General features: G+C 38.9%; 1 protein-coding gene across 4 annotated transcripts in view; it reads left to right on the top strand.

Annotated features, from left to right (window-relative positions):
• LOC111151926 (adenosylhomocysteinase like 2) overlaps positions 1–22549 on the top strand; it is a 178031-nt gene that overhangs the window by 129992 nt on the left and 25490 nt on the right. For 2 of the 4 annotated variants that reach the window (XM_022510136.1, XM_022510138.1), the window contains exons 2-6: positions 5151–5259; positions 13407–13550; positions 13998–14098; positions 20213–20315; positions 21747–21841. In XM_022510136.1, coding sequence (XP_022365844.1) covers positions 5151–5259; positions 13407–13550; positions 13998–14098; positions 20213–20315; positions 21747–21841 — 552 coding nt within the window. Of the gene's footprint in view, positions 1–5147; positions 5260–13406; positions 13551–13997; positions 14099–20212; positions 20316–21746; positions 21842–22549 lie in introns of all 4 variants that reach the window. The other 2 variants (XM_022510135.1, XM_022510137.1) reach the window with 1 other exon arrangement.

Here is a 22549-nt window from a genome sequence, read left to right as displayed (position 1 = left end):
ATATTTGAGTTCAGTTAATTTCTGTTTTAATTTTTGGTAGTGGCATTGGGCAAAGTTGCCAGTTAGAGAGCTGTTAGAGGGGTGCCTGGGTGGCTCAGATGGTTGAGCATCTGCCTTCAGCTCGGGTCATGATCCCAGGGTCCAGGGATAGAGCTCTGCGTCAGGCTTCTTGCTCAACAGAGAGCCTGCTTCTCTCTCTCCGTCTGCCTGCTGTTCTCCTGCTTGTGTTCTCTCTCTCTCTCTCTCCCTCTCTCTCTCTCTGTGTCAAATAAATAAATAAAAATCTAAAAAAAAAAAAAGCTGTTAGATTTCAGTCTATGAGTAGTCATTTCAGAATTGTTTGATTAGAGCCCCAAGACCATCTGGGCTGATATCATTTCTGAGACCCAATCTGATAAAAATGTAAATTTAGGGATGCCTGGGTGGCTCAGTTGGTTAAGCTGCTGCCTTCAGCTCAGGTCATGATCCCAGGGTCCTGGGATGGAGCCCCACATCGGGCTCCTTGCTCAGCGGGGAGTCTGCTTCTCTCTCTGCCTCTGCCTGCCACTCTGCCTGCTTGGGCTCTCTCTCTCTCTCTCTCTGACAAATACATAACTAAATAAAATCTTTAAAAAAAAAAGTAAATTTAAAGCGTAATTTTATTTATTTATTTATTTAAGTGTAATTTAAAATCAAATAATTTTAAAGATAAATTAAGAGGAATGGGGTGGGGCTAGTGTACCTAAGATTAGGACCAGGGGACTTTTTTCATCTTCTGATTAATATCATAAGGTGTGGTATAGTAGAAAGAACTTTGGCTCTGTCATAAACACAGGCTCCTATTCCAGTCCCATCACTGACTTGCTGTGAGACCTCCAGCAAATCATTTGTTCTCTAATCTAATTCTATGATTAAGATAAATTCCTCCCTAATTTGTCAGTTGGGAATAATGATGCCTACTTTGTAAGATTCTTATACTGATTAATAGAATCAACATATATGCAGGGCTACGCGTACATAGTAGGAACTTAATAAATATTAGTTCTCTTCCCTTTAGTCCATTCTTCCGAGATCTTTTCTCTCACAGTAAAGATTATCCTAAAAAAAAAAAAAATCTACCATTTATGTTCTTTCTTGGGCTCAACAACCAGTCTTTTTTTTTTTTTTTTAAAGCAAGAATTCAAATCACATTCCCACTCCTGTCTCCGTCATATACAGTCTAATGTAGCTTTCCTATTTACTGGGCCCCTTCCAGAAATCAGCAAATAAATAATGTGATTCTTTGCCCTTTCATTTGACTATTTGATATGTAACAAGGCCATTGTGATTCTGGGGACTCTGAGGAAATAGGAAATTCTCCTTTGTAGTCACACTTCCCACAAAACACACAGTTTTTTAAAAACTTCAGAAACAACAGAGTTACTCACCACCTAGTCAGCAACAATCTTGAGATGGGACTAGGAACCATATGTCAAAACCTATGTAAAAGATGCACAATTAAAAGTAAAGAAATGGGCTGAGAGAGTTCATTTCCTTGGTGACAGAGCTAAAACCAATGTCCGCAGCCTGACAAACCCAAGGACACGGTATAGCGTAGAGAGGCTGCCTCAGCATTTGACACCGTTTTTTTCTTACCTTCTTTATAAATTCCCTCATTGTTTTAGTGACTCTCTAGTTAATTTATTTCTAATGAGACTAGGTTAACTAAAATCATCTTACATGGAAAAGGAGGAGGTAAGGTTAAAAAGGAACCTAATTAGCAAGTTAATTATAGCAGGCAAAAAAGTGAATGGGTTATATAAATAAGCTATTGTTATGCGCCTGCAAGTTGGGCCTTGTCAAGGGACGTGTTAAGGTTTAGAGGTCAGTGGATCCGTGTAATTAGGTGTTTAGGAAAAAAAAAATAAAAGCAAAACAGCTACCAGAATTAGGAATGGTTGATGAGCCACTAACAGAAATGCCTTATTAAGTTGGGCTCTACTGCTGGAAGGGTTGTTGGAGCTGCTTCAGGGATTCCAGGGAAGGGCAGCACCCCCCCCCCCCCGCCCCAAAAAAAACCTAGCTGGAACCAGAGCCAACAGAATTGCTGATGAGGAAGGTTTAAAGGCCTAGCCACGAGGGTCCCTGGACCGGAGAGGTGGCAGTAGGGCTGGTAATGTCACTATGCTGGGCAACAGGAAGAAATACATTGTCAATGGCAACTCTGGGATTAAAGCCCAGGTGAGGCTAAGCTCTTATTTAACCAGTCTTGCTGCCGCAATAGCCATTATTGTAATAGGTCAGCTGCTCTTTCCTTCCCTTGCTCCTTTCATCCCTGCTTCTGGCATAAGGTGAGCTGCCCCTCTCCTAACACTCTCTTTCCCTCCCTTGCCTGTTGGAATTAGGCAGTTGTCTCTGAAATGGTAAAAGAGGGTTAACTTAAAGGACTCTGATTTCACACAAGGTGGAAAAGATAGGGGTGGAATGTACCAGGGTACTTTGCCTGGGCGGCGGGAGAGGACTGTATTATGGGTTGAAGAATGTAATGACATTTAAGGAGAATTGAGAATTGGGCAACAGAGATGACCTACTTAAGCCATGTGTTCTGGTCGTCAGTAAAAGATTAACATTTATTTCTTGGGAAAAGTATATATAACTAATTCTATGTAAGTGGTTAGTCTCCTAATACTCTTCTATCTTAAATTTGAGGTCAGCATCTAATGAGTAAATAAGGCTTAGAACCCTATGTTTTCAAGTGGAGAAAGCTAGCGTAGCGTAGTCTTCTTTAGTGCCAAAAGACCTGGTGGGAGGAATTACTGTAATGGAGAAGACTGGAGAAAAAAGAGCTCAGTTTAGGGAAACTGGATTAAGATGAGCAGCCAGATAGCACCACGGGTTAGCGTGATTGGGGTAAAGTGGTGTGCACCCAACCACTCCTGATCCTACACATCTAGAGAGGCATTGTGGTTGGCCCCCTCTAGTGGTGTGTGGGTTGGGGGGAAGCATATCTGAGGCAGGGTTTATCTGTTACCTTTTTTTTTTTTTTTTTTTTCCAAAGTAGGTACTACTGAAGTTAGTGACTCATCCTGGCCTTTGGAAGTCAATTACTACTCCTTTTCCTAGATGGGCCTCTTAAAAAAATAATAATAATTGCCTTGAACAAGGGTGGTGAAATGAAAGCCAGAGTTTTCAGCTTGACTGCTGTCCCTCCTCCCCGTCTTCTCACCCACTTTCCCCTGCCTAGCTTTTTTTTTTTTTTCTTTTTGCCCCCAGAATGCTTTTAACTTTAGATTTGGGTTCTGCTTACCATATTTCCTTAATATTCAACCAAGTACAGACAGTGAAGCTAGAATAGGCTACTTCAGATTCATTGTTTGTTTGTTTGTTTGTTTTAAAGATTTTATTTATTTATTTGACAGAGAGAGAGAGAGATCACAAGTAGGCAGAGAGGCAGGCAGAGAAAGAGGGGAGAGCAGTCTCCCCACTGAGCAGAGAGCCCAATGTGGGGCTTGATCCCAGGACCCTGAGATGATGACCTGAGCCGAAGGCAGAGGCTTAACCCACTGAGCCACCCAGGTGCCCCAGATTCATTGTTTGAGCGTGTGATTGCCTACCATGTGTCAGGCATTTGTGCCTGAGGATAGAAGGGTGAATAAGATGAATGGCTCCTGTCTTTATGGAGGATACAGGTAGATACTCATTTTCAGTGTGAGAATGCTGTGCTAGGAGAAGTACCTGGAAGTTCATGTATATCCCATGGGAATGCATAGAAAGAGCACTGTATCTTTTTTGCTACTTTAGCAAAATAGTCAATTTTGCCAATTTTTCACTTTGCAAAGAGCTTCTGAGCCAATGAATTTTCCTATTACTGAAAACAATTTGCAAACTCTAAAGTACTAACACAGGCTTCATTTGTTGTTACAGCTATGAAAATGCTATGAATTCCCCTAAAAGGTGTGCTAACCTAATGCAGTTTAGTATGAGACTCCTCTTCTCAATATTCAAATGACTCACTAGTTTCCTCTAACTGCAGGAATCAGAGCCGTCAGTTGCTTTCATTCTGCTAGGCTGTGTCTGTGTTCTGCCCACCAAGGAACCATCTTTTTGACATGAAAGGTAGTTGTCAGATCTTTGATCCTTCCTGCCTCCATGCTCCCTTGGATCCAGAATAACTGAAGTAATTATACAGACATTCAATTAGGGAGAAAGAAAAACGTCATTTGTTGAATAAATTATACAAGCTTTGCTTCGTAAAGTGCTGGAACCTCCAACAGTAGGAGAAAGAGATAAAATTATAAGAAAATTGTCAGATATTGGTCCAAAATGCAACCTCCAGAGTATTGCTGTCTATACATGGTCAGTCCAGTCCTCTATCTACTCCTTCTACATCTGTTACGTTATAGTTAACAGATAATCAGTCCTGTGATTTTTTAGGTATTTTATGATACCAAACATTTAAAATAATAAATGAATGTTTACTATAAGAACAGTGAATTGTAGGAGTGGGAGTTGGGGATGGAGTTACTCAATCTATTGCAATGTTTTACAGTTTACATGTATTGTTTCACTTAAACCTATCTAAAACTTGTAAGGTAAATACTTTTGTCTTTGCTATATTTATGAGAAAGGATCACAAAAGCACCTTGACCAACATCACATAGCTAATGAGTGGCATTGTCAGGATTTGAATGCAGTTTCAGAAAGTTCTGAGTGGAAAGCCTATCTTTTTTTTTCATTATACCATCCCATTTCCTGAAATTTTAAAAATCTGTAGACAAGTCACTTTACCTTTCTGTACCTTGCAGTTTTCTCGTCTAGATATGTGAATATTAGGATAAATAGGCTCAAAGATTCTTTCCAGCTTTAATTTTCAGCAAAACTATAGAAAGGAATATGACTCCGCTTTCTAAAAATTTATTTTAACCAGAACAACCCATTCTCCTTTTTTGTTGCAATTCTATTGTAAAAGTTATATAGCCAGAGTTGATTAAAGATTTAAATTTGATAGAAATATAATGGGTAAAGAATTTTAAAAAATGATTCTGTCCAAAAAGTCTTAACATTCCCAGTATGGGTTGGTACAATCAGATCAACTGCAAAGGAAGGTAAGATCCTATAATGCAAGTTTTCAACTGCTATCTCAAAATGAAGGTTGTTTTCCTTTATATAACTAGCATTCTTTTTCTTAGCAGATCCAATTTGCTGACCAGAAGCAAGAATTCAACAAACGTCCCACCAAAATTGGACGTCGCTCTCTGTCTCGTTCCATTTCTCAGTCATCTACTGACAGCTACAGCTCAGGTGGGTACTGAGCGGCTGTGGACCCACCTGTGGAGGCTAATTAAGTGTGATCAGTTGACCCTTCTGTCCGTTTAAGTACCGTCCAACCTGTGCTGTGAAATAGACACTTTGATTCTCAATCAAAATTTAGACCAAAATTCTAGATGGAATCTTTAGATTCCTTGAGGATTCAAAGTGGAACTGAATAGAGATCTCTTCTTCCAATAAAGGCAGAAGAGGGTGATCAACAAACCTGATTTCTAATTTCTTCAGAGGGTGGGCAGGATGTATAAAGACTTGTGTTGTTTTCCATTCTTTGAAAATAAAAGAGGAATTCCCCATCCCTCCATTCAGAACTTGCAAATTAATGGGGAAAGCTTAATTGCACCAAGAAACAATGGAAACATTCAAGTGGGTCCTAGTTCTAGGGATCCCTTTGCTTTCTCTTCTAAGCTGTCACTCCTTCCTTCCTTTGCAGTGTCATTAATTCAAATATATGGGCTCTGAAGCTATCATTTAATGCCAGATGAGCTGTTACCACACAGCACCCTTAAAGACATTGACCATTTGTGCAGCAGTGCCTGCTATGTATCTGATCTCATATGGGGCTATTTTATTTTGCTCTTATGTTGGAATATCATAGGAAGCTGACTGTTTGCCCTAGTTATCTCTTCACATTATAAATAGTAATCATCTTCAGAAATTTTTCATCGTGACCTAAAATTTTGTTTGTTCTTCACACAAATAGGAAAGTAGTATCTGTTATATAAAATTGTAGAAAGCTTGTTTGGGAAGCTGTAACTTTTAGGTTGGGTGAATTATTATTTACACTTGTTATATTTCTCTTTATACTCCTCCTTACCCCCAAAACGGAATGATGTAAATCCCTATGGATTTCTGTGTAAAGATATGTGTAAAAATTGTGTACCTATCTTACTCTGCTAAAATAACCAGAGTTGAGCATTCATGAACCAGTTGATATAACTCTGGAAGCCTTAATAATTGTGAAAATGGGCATTGTAAAATGATGTGTAACATTTTAGACTGTGAGTTTATACATATTATATAAAGATTGATACAAACAGTAACTATACTAAGTTTTAAGGCCAGCTCAGTCTTCTCCCTGCACACTAGATCTGTATTTCTAGTTGTGTTCCTGCAGAGAAAACCAATGCCTGCCTTCCTAATGAACCCTTACATGTAGGGAGAGCACTTATAAAATATTTATTTAACAAGAAAGTATGACTGATGCCCTTGGTTTCTAAGTGAACACATATTTGCCTGCTATAGTTCACTGGTAAGTGGTATTGACTGATGTCACCCTGGAAAACTTGGACCTTTTAGGTTGAACTACATGAAGTTGCCATTTTTATAGTCAAAAATTGTCAAACTTCTATATCCATTTAAGAATATTAAGTTCAGGGAGCCTGGGTGACTCAGTGGGTTAAGCCTCTGCCTTCGGCTCAGGTCATGATCTCAGGGACCTGGGATTGAGTCCCGCATTGGGCTCTCTGCTCAGGCGGGAACCTGCTTCCTCCTCTCTCTCTGCCTGCCTCTCTGCCTACTTGTGATCTCTCTCTGTCAAATAAATAAAATCTTAAAAAAAAAAAAAAAAAGAATATTAAGTTCAGGAGCATGGAGTCAAACCATTCTGGAAATAGAAAATACCTTATGATCAATTACTCAGCTTCCCACTGCATGCCAGAATTACCTTGTTGGTGTCCCTGACAAATGGCCATCTGGTTTCTTTGGGAGCATTCTAGATGATAGGGTGATTCTTGCTTTATCTAGTTATGAGAGCTCTACCAGCTCTCATATAATCCCTGGAATTTAATGATTTTACATAGAAATAAAAAAAAATCACCATTTTCAGGGCATCCCACTGTCCTGGTTATCCTCATCTGGATAAATTAAAGATTAAGTGTCCTTTTAAAAATATGTCTTTGGCTGTAATATCCCATTTACAATCTGAAATAATTTATAGGAAGTGCTATTTCCATAAACTCAGTGCTTTTAAAATGAAATGTAAGATGATGTTTGCTCCTTTTTTTTAGATTTATTTATTTATTTTAGAGAGAGAGAAAGAGAGTGGGGGTTGAGTGAGGGGTGGAGGGAGAGGGAGAGAATCTCAGGCAGACTCCCCGCTGAGCACAGAACCCAATCCCTCCGACCCCAAGATCATGACCTGAGCGGAAATCAAGAGCCGGATGCTTAACCGACTGAGCCACACAGGCGCCTGGATGTTTGCTTCTTTTGCAGCTATTTCATAAACTCTGTTACCTTGCTTTGTTTTTGGTTTTTTTTTTTTTTTTTTTTCCGCATGAACAATGGGCAGGGCCTGGTGTGGGAGTTAGGAGAGACCTCCTTTCTAGGCTTTGATCCGTGTGTGATGTGTTTGTGTGGTCTTGAAAAACTCTTTCTGCCTGTGGTGTTCATAAACAAGAGTTATAAGAGAAGTTCACAATGTTCACAATGAGAAGTTAACATGAGGTGAGACAGAAAATGCCCTATATTGATCAAATGAAAAGCCAGGAATATGGAATTGACTTATAGCTTTCTAAATACAGGAAGATATGCAAATGCATGTCAATAAAAACTTGGAACCCATTTTCAGCATACATTATCATTTAAGTGACTATAGAAAGTGGTAGCATTGGAGAGCCTCAAGACTGATTCTTGGAACTCCTCTCTGTTTATATTCCCCCTACGTGAGTTCATGCAGCCTCATAGTTTTAAACACTATGTATTGATGTTTGAGCCTCAGCTTTTATCTCTGCCTCAGATCTCTCCCCTGCACACTAGATCCATATATTCAATTACCTGCTCAGTCCTTTCACTTGGATGTTTTATAGGCATCTCCAGTGTGTTAAAAACTGAGCTCCTGAGTTCCAAGCTTGCCCCTCTTTAGTTTATTCACTGCACTACAGCCAGATTCATTCTCTTGAAATATGTCAGGTCATATCAGTTCTCCCCTCCAAACCCTCTAATGCTTCTGAGTCTCACTCAGAGTAAAGACTAAAGTTCTTACAGTGGCCTACACAGCCCTATATCATCCCATTACGTTTCTAATCACATTGCTACCTTCCCAGACTTCCCTCCTCTTCCAGCTCAACGTTTCACTCCAGCCATACTAGGCTCCTTAACTGCTGTTTTGTTATTTCAAAACATGCCAGGCACTCTCCTGCGTTAAGGTCTTTGCATTTGCTATTTCCTTTGCCTGGGATGCTCTGAGATAGCCTAGCTGGGCATCCTGCCTGCTTCAGTTCTTAACTAAAGATTACATTCTCATTGAGGCCTATCCTGGTTCTCAGAATTGTATAAATACCCCATACCAGTATCAATAACTTTGATATTCCCTATCAAAGTTTCCTCCTTTATTTTTCTCCACAGCACTTATTATCATACAACATACTATGTATTTTACTAATTTATTATTGTTTCTCCCCTTACTTGAATAAGAGATCCATGAGAACAGAGATTTGGCTGTTTTGTACTTTTCTATTACCGACCTTTAGAAATGCTTGACACATAAGAGGTGCTTGATAACTAAATATTGGTGAAAGGTGCCCAGCCCTTTACTTCATATTCTTGTTGAGGTCTCTGATATACTCTGTATGTGAACAGCTAGAAGAAGGTTTATGACCTTTCAAAAAAAGATACCTCCCTACCCAGAATGTTTGTTTTACTGAAGTTACTTGGAGGTTTGGGTAGTCTGTGGCCTCTTCTCTCTGCCTAAAGATCCGGGTGCTAAGTTTTGGTATGCTTTCGTTTAGAAGCCTGTATCAATCTTTCTCAAGCAGGGCTCCTCATCAGAATCACAGAACACAGAAAAGAACTGGAGACGTTGTTTTCTCAGTTCTCCGAAGGATGATTCATGACCAGCACCCTTTCAGATGGATAGGAGAGAATTTAATTTAATTTAATTAATTTAATAATTCAATTAATAATTTAATGTAATAATTTAATAATCCATATTCTATGGATGCTTCAAGGCATTAAGGCTTAATTCTAGTGGAACCCAGGTTGAAAAGAGCTACATTAATTCCTAAAATTTCTGCATTGTTCCTGAAATTGTTTATAAGAAACAAACTTCTGAAAACTCTTTCCTAAAGCACAGAACCTCATGAAAACAAGTGAGCAGAAGAGACTTCTTCAAAGTCAAATCATTCTCATTGATATATGTCTAAAAAAGCTGCCTTTGCAGTGAGTTAATTGGTTAAAAATAAGAAAGGAAGACTGAAGTCCATTCATTCATAATAGGTTCTTATAAAACTTAAAAAATTATTTTCAGATTTTTCCAAATAACAAAGTTTTGTTTGTTTGTATCTTGGTTGCTAACATAGCTTTTCACATATTTCTAGAGTGTTAATCATCAGTGAAATCTGCTGTACATTGACACACACGTCCCTACTGTTATTTCCATTGCCAAATGAATAGATTGGGCCCAAGAGGAATTGTCTGACTTAAAATACTCTAATAGGACTGGGAGTCTGACTACTTCTTCTCCTAGCAATAACCCTTAATATCACAGCTGCTAGGAGGTAAGTCTTCATCAGGCTTGAGCCATAGAACATATGTTTGCATGTTCTATGGGATAGATTACAGATTAGTAATTCAAGAGTTATATTTTGATTCTGGGTTATCATGAAACAAGAGAACACCCCATGTGAAGTTACATTGTACTTTATATTACTTTTCTGCCTAGGAATTGAACCCTTTTTGTACTCTCATTTATTCATGAGATTTTTGTGGTGGAGATAGTTAGGGGAAAGAAAGAGCATGGGAGAGAGATCCATCAAACTCCCAGTTTTACAGTTGGATAAACTGAAAGTTGGTCACAACCAATTAGAGGTAAAGCTAGAGCTCATGCTGTACTTCAGTTGGTTATTGCCTTGATTATCAGTTGTTCATTTTTAATTGAATTATGGCTCTGGGCTTCAGAGTGTGATAGCTGTAAACATTTTGGAAACTATGCAAGCATGTGTATATATTATATACGTGTTGGGTTTCTCTAAATTTTCTTAGGAAAAAACCTTTGATGCTGTCTCAGATAGTTTCATGAATGTGCTACTTTAAATATAGTGACAGAAATAAGTATGGATTCAAAAAGCAAATATCATGCTAGTTCAGGAATAATCTTTCCATTGTGTTTGCAGAAATACCCTCTCTTGGTTTGGGTCTATCAGCCATTTTGCATTCACATATTAGTACAATCTAGACAACTGATACTTTTGTTTCTCACCTGATAACAGGTTTGCACAAAGGACTCTTTGAAAACAAATCTCTTGTGGCTCAAATAAAAACATTGAGCTAACTATAACCAGTTGACTACTATGAAAAAAATAAAATACTGCATTTGGGGAGGTTTTTTTAGAGCAGGGAGGTGGTATAATAATTTCTTTTTGAGAGAGAAAAAAAACAACTCAAGCCAAAAATTTGAGTGCTTTTTCAAAGAGGAAATTGGGGGGGTTATTTTTGTTGTTGTTGTTTGTGTGGTTTTTTGTTTTGTTTTGTTTTTTGTTTTTACCCTGACTCATCCTTAGAAGCTGGAGAGGCATAGGAGAGGAATGCTATTCTGGGTAGAGTTAGGACTCCAGTCTCAACCTTTTTCCTCCCTGCCAGCCAGCCACCTGCTGCTTTTTTAGGTTAGTAGATGAGGGAGGTAGAAAAAAAAAGAAACTGCTAAATAATATTGTATGCATGTCATTTCTTTCCCATTCAAAATCCTGACGCTGAGTAAGAACCTTTAAAAATGTTATATCTGGTATTAAATTAAAAATATTCGCAAAAGCCAACAATAATATCAGGTGTCATTTATGGAGTGCTTAATTACTTTATACCAAGCATTGCACTAAGCTCTATACTTACATTATCTTATTTAATCTTCTCAACAACTTGACTCTGAAAGTTATGTCTTCTTATTTTACAGTCAGCTTCGTAGCACATATTACAACCATAGGAAAAGAAAATCTCCAATTAATTTTGTAATTATTTCATGTCTGACTTACCTATTAGACTGAAAACTCCATGAAGATAAAGACAATCCATATTTGCTCTCTATACCCAGTACTTGGACTCTGCCTGGTATACAGTAGACACAAAATAAAAATTTGTTGAATGAACAACCGAATGTGTGAATGACTGGATTCGTGAAGGAATTAATAATTCTATTAATCAGGTTCTGGAACACCTTTTCTATACCCAGAAACAGAGACTGAGACTTCAAAGTCTGGCTGACTCCAGAACACATATCCACTATATAAATGGCCTTTGGAGAACATAGAAATCATTATGCCTCTAGAAAAGGATTTGAAATTTCAGGATATTCTGAATGTAAACACTTTCTTCAAAAGCAGTTATGCTATAAATTATGGTCAAGATTAGGGATGGCCATTATCTTTCTTCCCTCAGGTGGTAGAAGCATGGTTCCCCTAAGCCTCCAGCATATAAGCTATTTCTGAGTATTGATTAGTGAAACAGATGACTGCCCAGGAAGCTGTTTCTGGGCTCTGTTGCCAAAGGTACTTTGAACTCTTGCTCACCCTAGGAGGGAGAACCACAGACTCTTTATACAGATTAATTCCTTTCAAGAACAAAAGTCCTTTTGGGGATTTACTAATTCCTTCACCTCCCTTGGTGCCCATGTTCATTCTTGTTGCCTCGTGTTAGGACTTTGCTCTAGGGAAGTTTTCCAGCTCCAGGAGAGACATTCAGGCCCCTGCTGCCCAAACATTTTGTAGTGCCATGCCCGATTAACTGGGCAAGGTCAGACTTGCCTTTTACAGCTCTCCCAGATATAGATCCTTTGCTAAGAAATCCCAGAAATGCCTTAATTCTCCGGATGTAAGTAGATCAGAGCACCATAGACCTTAGGAGATCTGAGTGTTTACAGCTTTTCCCCCCTAAATGTGATGGAAGTACTTCTTATCCCATTGAGAGATATGTAGTGCCTTTATATCCCCCAACCTCCCTGGCCCCTCAAAAAAATTTAAAAAAAAATTTTTTTAAACAATTTAAAAACAAAACAAAAAAACCCACAACAAACTTTGAGGACTACTTAGGAAGAAACTATCCTCCAAAACTTAAATATAAATCATGGAAGGAAATTAAAACATCCAGCAAATGATTAGCAACTACAGAATTGTATGAAGACTGAAAAGACCTCAGCTAAACATGTGAGTAGCAGCAGTTGCCTGTTAGCCACCATCACAACTCTGAGACCTTCCACCTTCTAGCGTGTATTGCTAAATGGATTAATCATCAGGACATTTTAGTATACCAAAGGAGGATTTATGCACTTCTTTGGGAACCTAAAATGCCTATTGCCGGGCCCACTGAGGCCAGCAAGAAGGGAGAGCACACTGAATACTTCGTTGTCAATATCTAATTGGGTCTGCAGGCATAGTTCAGCCTCATCAGAGCCAGTCTTCAAAAGAAGGCTCTGTTATGTCAGACAAACACTTTTTGTGCAGTTCTTAATTACTTTCCCATGGGTTCTCTAGGTCTTATCTGTTCAGTTATTGTGCTAAAACACAAATTACAATAGGCATCTAAGCAGCAGACAGAGAAGGGTAGCTTGGATCCGAGAATCCCATAGGCTAATGACTGTGATCTTGCACTAAGAACTTCTATCTATTGCTATTGTGGTGTAACCTCTTTCTTTTTGCATATTCAGGGAGCTCTCACGTTCTGAAGATCATTAGCCCCAGATTCCAAGTTAATGCTAGGGGGAATGTCTTTGGCAACCTCTCTGGCTTCCTCTTTTTTTTTTTTTTTTTTTTTAAGATTTTATTTATTTATTTGAGAGACAATGAGTGAGAGAGAGCATGAGAGAGGAGAAGGTCGGAGGGAGAAGCAGACTCCCCAAGGAGCTGGGAGCCCAATGCGGGACTCGATCCTGAAGTCCAGGATCATGACCTGAGCAGAAGGCAGTCTATCAACCAACTGAGCCACCCAAGTGCCCTGTGGCTTCCTCTTTCTGACCTGTGGCTAGCACTTTCCACAGGAGGTGGTTGAGGCAGCTCCAGACTGCCATGTTAGGTGTCTGCCATCAAGGTGTACACCTGTGTGGTGGTGGATGACCCGAGAAGCCTCAGTTCACTCCATGGTTTGGTATTTTAGAGGAAGCTGTTCTTCTCCCTGAGGGTTTTTTTATTCTGTCATTTCAGCGGCTTCCTATACAGATAGCTCTGATGATGAGACCTCTCCTAGGGATAAGCAGCAAAAGAACTCTAAGGGAAGCAGTGACTTCTGTGTCAAGAACATCAAACAGGCAGAGTTTGGACGAAGAGAAATTGAAATTGCCGAACAAGGTAAAGAAAGCCAGCACTTTTTCCTTCTCAAGTTGCCTAGGTCTTTTTGTCCATGTTAATCTCTTTTTATGTCCTGGGGTCTAGTCGCTTGTGAAATTTAAGTGTGGTTTTACAGAATACTTACTACAAAAGAAATCTGAACTTAGGAAACACTGTGGGGAGGGAGTGAACTCTGGTGGGTCTACAAGGAGCTCCTCCTATACCAGGAAAAGGGGAAGAGAGTAGATGAGGACTGGGATAGGGCATCCGAACTCTGGAGCATTTGCCTCTCCAAGCCTCTTAGAATGAAAAATTAGGTTCAATGTCTTGATCCCTTGAGAAGCCCAATCTAACGAAGAACCTGATCAGGGGAAGAATCTTCTCTTAAGAGAATAAGTTCTTCTGTTTATTCTTTCTGTCTCATTCCCTCCTCTCTAATAGTGCTGTGTATGTTTTGTGCCTTTTCAGAAATGCCTGCACTGATGGCTTTGAGGAAGAGAGCTCAAGGAGAAAAACCTTTGGCTGGAGCCAAAATTGTGGGTTGCACACACATCACTGCTCAGACTGCTGTGAGTCCTTTTTCCTTCTCCACATAATAATAGTTAATAATAGCCACCAGCTGTTGAGTGTTTGCAGCATGCCAAGCAGCGGGTTAAGAACTTAATAAGTATTAGTTTATTAATCCTCAAAATGGCCAGGTAAAGCAGGTATTCCTGTTTCTATTTTACAGATGAGGAAGCTAGGGCTCAGAGTGTTTTAAGTACTTTGTACGAGGTTATACAGCTAGTAAATCATAGAATTTGGATTTGAACTTCAATATATGAGTCCCAAGTTTATGCTTTCTCTGTGCTGCACTGCTTTCCCCTTATCTTCCCTTCCAGTGTCATTTCTTTCTTTCTTTCTTTTTTTTAAAGATTTTATTTATTTATTTAACAGAGAGATCACAAGTAGGCAGAGAGGCAGGCGAGGGGGGGTGGGGAAGCAGGCGCCCGGCTGAGCAGAGAGCCCGATGTGGGGCTCGATCCCAGGACCCTGGGATCATGACCTGAGCCAAAGGCAGAGGCTTGACCCACTGAGCCACCCAGGCACCCCTCCAGTGTCATTTCTGTGAGGCAGCTCTCTTTGGTTGCTTTCAGCTGCAAGTGAGAGAAAACCTGATTCAACCTGGCTCATACATAAAGGAATTTATTATATTCCATAGCTAGAAGTCCAGAGGTAAGGTGGACTTTAGATGTGGGATCTCAGGGCTCCAGTTTCATCTGTCTGATTTTCTTGGAGCTGCCTTGTCACTTATTTCATCCTCAGGTTCATAGCAAGATGATTACAGCTCTTTGAGCCATCACAAATTAACATAAAGAATAAGGATCATTTCTTCCTCTTCCCCAAGAGCAAGATATTCCATCATGTGTCATTGAACTGGGTCACATGCCTATGGCCTACCAGTCGGGCTGAGAGGACTGAATTTATCATGATTCATTTAGACCAGCAATTCTCACCCCTATCAGATTCAGTGTCTCCTTTTTATAAAAATATTAAAAATATTTTTGCAATGTCCTGTATTATCTTAGAATAAAATTCAAATAAAACATACCTTGGGACGCCTGGGTGGCTCAGTTGGTTGGGCAGCTGCCTTCGGCTCGGGTCATGATCCCAACGTCCTGGGATCGAGTCCCACATCGGGCTCCTTGCTCATCAGGGAGCCTGCTTCTCCCTCTGCCTCTGCCTGCCATTCTGTCTGCCTGTGCTTGCTCTCTCTCCCTCTCTCTCTCTCTGACAAATAAATAAATAAAAAATCTTAAAAAAAAAAAAAAAAAAAAAAACATACCTTGGTACATATTTTTTTAAATTAATATAAAATCTTAACTGAAATTTGAAGGAGGAATAAAAGAAAAGTAATTTATAATGAAAAAAATGTGTTTTTTGGTATGTAAATGCTTAGGCACAAGCATAGTGAAATACTTGGATATTTGTACTTCCTCATAACATTATTTAGATGAGAATGCCACAGATGTAGATGGGGATACTGGTTACTGGTTACTGGTTACTGGTTCTAGAGTGTCAGATTGGCATTGCCAAATTATATAATTTTCTGAATCATAATAAACTGTAAACAACTTTTAAAATTTCTAAACAACAGCAAAAAGTGTGTGTTTTCTCTTAATTTACACACTTGTTGCATTCCTGGAAAAGTTATTATTATTTTGTATTGAAACTACAAAACATTTTTTGGTAACATGTGAAGTGGAATAAGGTTCTAAACTTAGATAATTATAAATAGGTTTCTCACACATGTGAGAACATTTGAAAACTACTAAATGTGGTGTGCTTTTGTTGGTTTTGTTGTAAGAGACTATCTCTGTACTTTCAAAATATCAAAACCTTTGGTCCTGATCATTAAATGCCAGGAGCATTCCCCTCCCAATTATTGTAACAATCAGAAATGCCCCCACAGTTTTCCAGCGCTCCTCTGTTGAGAACCACTGACTCAGAGCCCTCATCAAAGATATAAGAGATATTGAATTGCCAACCATAATGAGACCAGTACAGGAAATTGATGTATCGAGAATTCATCTGAAATCTTTTGTATGATTTATAAGACTCAGGTCAACTGTATGGTTAGATCAACTTTCAGAAGATTGTCTCCTGAAGCATAACACTTATTTATATGGCCACATTACTGATTAAGTACAGCAGAGAGTCCTTAAGACCCAGGTAGCTACTGTGAACATCTTTCCATGAGACTTTCTGGATTACATGTTCTCTAAGGGAAAAAAATACCTTGACTGCCCAAAATTAATGTAATAAATTGAAAAGCTGTCTGTTTTTGGAGCCACAAACTAATGAATCAAGGCAGAAACTCTCTCGGAATCTTTTTTGGGCTTCCCCAGTCAGGGACATGAGACTTAAGTGTGGCAGCTTAAAATAGCAAGTGCTCTGTACTGTCTCATGTTGCTAAATTACATCTAGTTTCTTTTTTACCCCCTGGCTCACCAAACATTACCACTTTTCAGGATTCCCTTTTATTTTCTCTTGAATGGAGTAATCAAAATTAGTTTACCAATTTTTAATATTATTTTGTTTTTCCCTCCCCACATTTTTTCTTTTTCCTTTAAAAAATAATTACAAAGGAATTTTGCTTTGTTTTTAATCTCGACTTTCTTTTTCTGATTACAAAAGTAGTTCATATTCATTTTATAATACTCAGTCATTACCACAGTCATTAGCATAAAAGGCAATCGCCTATAATCCCATGTTCCAGAAGTAACTATCATAGTTAATGGTTTCCCATCCATGTTTCTAATAGACTTGGATCTATTTATATTTTTTAGGTGTGTTTCCATAGTTCCTTCTAATAACCAGATTTCTTTGCTATTCTCTCTAAATAGTGATGATTGAAAGTCAGGTTAAACCAGCTTCTAAGCTCTCTCCTCCTTCCACTTCTACCTGCATTCACTTCTGCTTGAGCCCTAACAGCCAGCAGTCCTGATTTAGAATTCTTTGAACTGTTCTTATATTCTTGGCCCCAGTTATTTTTCTTTTCTAGTTAATTTATATTGCTCTGTAGGTGAGTCTCAGTATTCTTCTTTTGTTTGACAAATTTGAGAATACTAGCTATACGAATTCAGAAATTCTTTAAGGTGAAAAATAAAATGAGAGGGGAAAAATATGGTATCAAGTGTTGAAAGGTAGTAAGGAGGGGCGCCTGGGTGGCTCAGTGGGTTAAAGCCTCTGCCTTCGGCTCAGGTCATGGTCTTGGGGTCCTGGGATGGAGCCCAAGTCCCGCATTGGGCTGTCTGCTCAGCAGGGAGCCTGCTTTCCCAAGTCCCCCCACCCCACCCCCCGCCTGCCTTTCTGCCTACTTGTGATCTCTGTCTGTCAAATAAACAAATAAAATCTTAAAAAAAAAAAAAAGAAAGATAGTATGGACTGGAAATTAAGGCATATGGGTATTTCTGCTATTAACTTACTATGTGGCCTTGGACAAATTACTTTAGGGGGTTCGCCTAAATTAGTGGAGTTGTTTGCAAGTTTTTTTTTTTTAATTAGAACATAATTAGAATTTTTATTTAGCATAGAAATATTAGAAAATACAAGTTTGACAACATGAAAAGTACCAGTACTCAGAGTTAACTACTGTCAGGAAATTTTAAAACAAGTTTTTTAACCAAAGCTTTATTCTTGTTAAAATAGTTTGTAATCAAAGCAGTAGGTCGGGGGGCACCTGGGTGGCTCAGTCAGTTAAGCTTCTGACTTGGGCTCAAGGTCATGATCTCAGGGTCCTGGGATCAAGCCCTGTGTTGGGCTCCCTGCTCAGTGGGGGGTCTGCTTGTCCCTCTGCCCTTCCCCCTGCTCATGTTCTATCTCTCGCTTGGTCTCTCTCACCCTTTCTCTCTCTCTCTCTCTCTCTCTCTCTCTCTCTCTCAAATAAATAAATAAATAAATAAATAAATAACTTCTTTTAAAAAAAGCAGTAGATGGTATACTATCTTCTTTAAAAGAATCCTACCTCTATCTTATATAATGAAGTAAAAGTAAGTCAGGTTCTAGGGGTGCCTGGGGGTCTTAGTCGGTTAAGCATCTGCCTTTGTCTCAGGTCATTGGGATTGAGCCCTGTGTTGGGCTCCCTGCTCAGCAGGGAGTCTGCTTCTCCCTCTCCCTCTGCTGCTCCCCCTGCTTATGCTTTCTCTCACTCTCTCTTCTGCTCTCTGCCAAATAAATAAAAATGTTAAAAAAACAATCAAACAACTAAGGATCAGATCAGTGGAGTAAGTTTTTTTTTATAATATTTTTCTTTTTTTTTTTAATTTTATTTATTTATTTGACAGAGATTACAAGTAGGCAGAGAGACAGGCAGAGAGAGGTGGGGGGAAGCAGGCTCCTGCTGAGCAGGGAACCTGATGCGGGGCTCGATTCCAGGACCCTGAGACCATGACCTGAGCCGAAGGCAGAGGCTTTAACCCACTGAGCCATCTAGGTGCCCCATTTTTTAAATAATTTTTTAAAAATAATTTAAATATTTCCTTGGGGTGCCTGGGTGGCTCAGTGGGTCAAGCCTCTGCTTTCAGCTCAGGTCATGATCTCAGGGTCCTGGAATCAAGCCCCACGTCAGGCTCTCTGCTTAGCGGGGAGCCTGCTTCCCCCTCTCTCTCTGCCTGATTCTCTGCCTACTTGTGATCTCTCTCTCTCTCTCTGTCAAATAAATAAATAGTAAAATCTTAAAAAAAAAAAAATTTCTTAAGGGGAACCTGGGTGGCGCAGTCGGTTAAGCGTCTGTCTTTGGGTCTGGTCATGATCCCAAGTTGGGCTTCCTGCTCAGCAGGGAGCCTCCTTTCTCTGCTTATCTCCCCACCCCCACCCCTTTATTCTCTGTCTCTTTCAAATAAATAAAATTAAAAAAAAAAAAAAGTTAAAATTAAAGTAATAAAATATTTTAAAATTTGAAATTAACATGGATTTATAGATAAGTTGCAAGTATAGTGTGGATCACTTTTTTTCTCAGACTTTTGAGAGCAAGTTGCCAGTCTGATGTTCCTTCACCCACAAATACTTCATTGCATACTTTCTATAAACAAGGACATTCTCTCATTCAACCAGTACAGCTATTCAAAATCAGGAAATTAACATTGACTTATATTACCATCTAATCCTCAGACCTCATGTATCTCATTAATTGTCATCCCTTTTAGTCTCCTTTAGTCTGGAATAGTTCATCGGTCTTTCTTTGACTTTCATGACCTTGATACTTTCAAAAATTGCAAATGAATTATTCTGTAGAATGTGCTCAGTTCTGCTTTTCCTGATGCATCCTTATTATTAAATTCAGGCCATGACTTTTTGTTAGGAAGTGATACTGCATTTTTTTCATTGAATCTTATCAGGTGACACATTGATCTAGACTTGATATATCATTTGTCAAAAGGATATTCATTTTGATCCTTTGCTTGAGGTAGTGTCTGCTAGATTTTTCACTGTAGAAGTTATTTTCCCCCTTTGTGATTAAAAGTTATTTCGTGAGGTAGTAATATGAAACTATGTAAATATCCCATTTTTAAAAAATTTTTTATAAACATTAAATATCCCATTTTTCATTGAACTTTCAATTTTTTCATTTATTTATTTACTTTTATTTGTATGAATCATTGTTTCCTATTTTATTTAATGGATTATAACCCATTACTATCACTGTTTATCATGATGCTCAAATTGCTCCAAACTTGTCCCGGAGGAACCCCTTTCATCTTGCTTCTGTGACTTCTTTGTCTTTTGACATATCCTCTCATTCTTTAAGTATTTACTTGCTTCTGGTATATGATTATCTAAACTTATTTTGTACATTCTTTGCCCTAACTCTGGAATCAGCCATTTCTCCAAGGAGCCTGGTTCCTTTTTTTTTTTTTTTTAAGATTTTATTTATTTATTTATTTGTCAGAGAGAGAGAGATAGAGAGAGAACACAAGCAGGGAAAACAGCAGGGAGAGAGAGAAGCAGGCTCTCTGAGCAGGGAGCCCGGTACAGGGCTCGATCCCAGGACCCTTGAGACCATGACCTGAGCCAAAGGCAGAAACTTAACCAACTGAACCACCCAGGCGTCCCACAATACACTTTCTTATTGTCAGAAACTTAATTTCCTTGACCAAATGTTTGGCTAGCTTTGTTTATCTCCTGCTTTCTGTTTAATACAGGTGCTTATGGAAACTCTGGGTGCACTGGGGGCACAGTGCCGATGGGCAGCCTGCAACATCTATTCCACTCTCAATGAAGTGGCTGCTGCTCTAGCAGAAAGTGGTAAGATCTTTTGCTTGTCTTCTGTGTCTTCAGCTAAAGTAAGTCTCCGAAAAGTTCCATGTATTCAATATAAATCTTTAAGAGAGTGATATTTAAGGATCTGTCTTGGGGGAATGGATCCCTATTCTTGTGAGTTTGCTCTCCTTCTGTGCTTCTCTTGTTAAATATGATGTAGGTAACTCTGTTTTACAGTTGGCAAATACCTTCTTATGTCTAATATTATTTTATTAGTTAATGCTTTGCCTTGACTTGCTAATATTAGACCATCAGTGAACACTACTTGTCTAAGGTAATACGGATTAGAAAATAAAGTGCTTCAGGCGTAGTTTTGTGGTCCTGCTGGTTTTTCAGCAGTTTGCCCCGATTTAATGTTTGGTGTTTCTGCTTCACCAGTAAAAAGGACTTGACCTGGCAGATTAATATTTGATCACAATGGCTACTGACACAGGAAGGACAAAATGAAGAGAGATTTGGACTTTGCTAGTTTCTTGTCTTCCCTCTGTGGCAGCACAGCACAGATCAGGGTACCAAATGCTTATTGCTTCAGAGCTCTTACAAAATGCTGGGAAAGCTCTGTGGTATATGCATGTCTCTCCTTTTGCTAGCACTTTAGTATTTCATTTGTTTTTCATTTATATTCATTATAAATTTTTTATTAATATATAAAATATGTATATAAAAGGGCACAAGTATTAAATGTATAGCCCAATGAATTGTACATATACATTCTTTTTTTTTTTTTTCCCCAACAAAGGTTTAATGGCCTACTCTTAAGAGGTATAAGAACAAATGAGACCATGTCTTTGCCCTAAGAATCTTATATTGTGATTAAGGAGAAAAGACAAAATATATAAATAATGATAATATAAGGACATATATGATAAATGCCACGACAGATCACAAATCTGTATTTAGTGCACAAGCAAGCAGCTTATAAAAGTTCAGATTCCATGAAAAATCACTTGCAGTTAATCAGGCTCCGTTAGGAACACAAAACTTAACTGGGCTATGGTAACATTTTAACCGATGGAGAAGAGCATAGGGGTTCTCCTGATGAAGAAGGTGGGGTGACCAAAGTGTAGACACAAGAAAGATCAGAGTGTAGTTGAGAAATGGTGAGACTTCCAGTTTGACTGGATCAAGATGTACTCATTTCTGATTTCTTCTTTTTTTCCCTTTAATCTTACTTGTAGCATCCATCATACTCTTGTCCCTTTTGTTTGTCTTTTTTGTTGGATCAAGAGCAAAATGGCCACCAAAGACAAAGAAGTGCATGAAGGGGCTGAAGACATGTTAATCAGTGAGGAAAGTCAGTTCAAGGAGTAGAGCAGAATGAGAGAATGGGAACTGGGGAAAGCCAGTATCTTCTCAAAATTTAGGGGCAGCCCTTCTTTCAGGCTTTAACAATTTCTCTTTGTTCCCTTTTCTCAGGATTCCCTGTCTTTGCCTGGAAAGGAGAGTCAGAAGATGACTTTTGGTGGTGCATTGACAGATGTGTGAATGTGGAGGGCTGGCAGCCAAACATGGTGGGTTAGATTTCTGCTAGCACAATTCTAGAGGAATTTGGTGAGGACAGAGTGGAGGGCTATGGCCTGGGAGAGGATGTCCCAACAGGAAGGAAGGAAAATGCTTCCTTTTCTATTTTATCTGGGCTTCCAGCAGAACTGGATGCTTATGTTTAGGGTACCATAAGAATTTTGAACTTAGCCTCAAAGTGCTAAAATTATTGGTACTGATCTTAAGAAACATTTATATTCATCAGCAGCATTAAAATACTGCTCAGGGTTCACACATGGCTGGTTCAAGGTTAATGAGTTACCATCCCCTACCCACCTCGCCCCTCTAACAACAATAATGAAAATGCACACACAAACACACATACATACACAGCTCCTGTGGTACTTAGCTTTTCTCTAGAATCACGAGCTAAATTTATAGTAAATATGAGGAGATTCCAAGTTCAAATTTCTTCTCTTTATTTTCCACTTTAAGAAAGCTGCCTAAGCAAAAAGTTTTGGGGTTTTTTATTTTGCTTCATTTAATTTCGGTTCATTTTTGAAAAGACCCAAGTTCTCGAAGGCCGATAGCAGCTTAGAGTCACAGAGAAGCAAAAAGCTGCATGAAGTATGAAGCACTCCTTTTTCACAAACATTTTGCATATAAAGGAGACGAGAAACTAGGGAATCAACTGAAAAAATGGTCCTTGAAGCTCCAGTCCAGCTATTGCTTGCGGC

Source organism: Enhydra lutris, unplaced genomic scaffold (genome assembly GCF_002288905.1).
Source record: "Enhydra lutris kenyoni isolate GAN:26980312 unplaced genomic scaffold, ASM228890v2 scaffoldscaffold27, whole genome shotgun sequence".
NCBI classification, from domain to species: Eukaryota; Metazoa; Chordata; class Mammalia; order Carnivora; family Mustelidae; genus Enhydra; species Enhydra lutris.
Note: the sequence above shows the minus strand (reverse complement) of the source record. Positions and strands in the feature narration are given on the sequence as shown.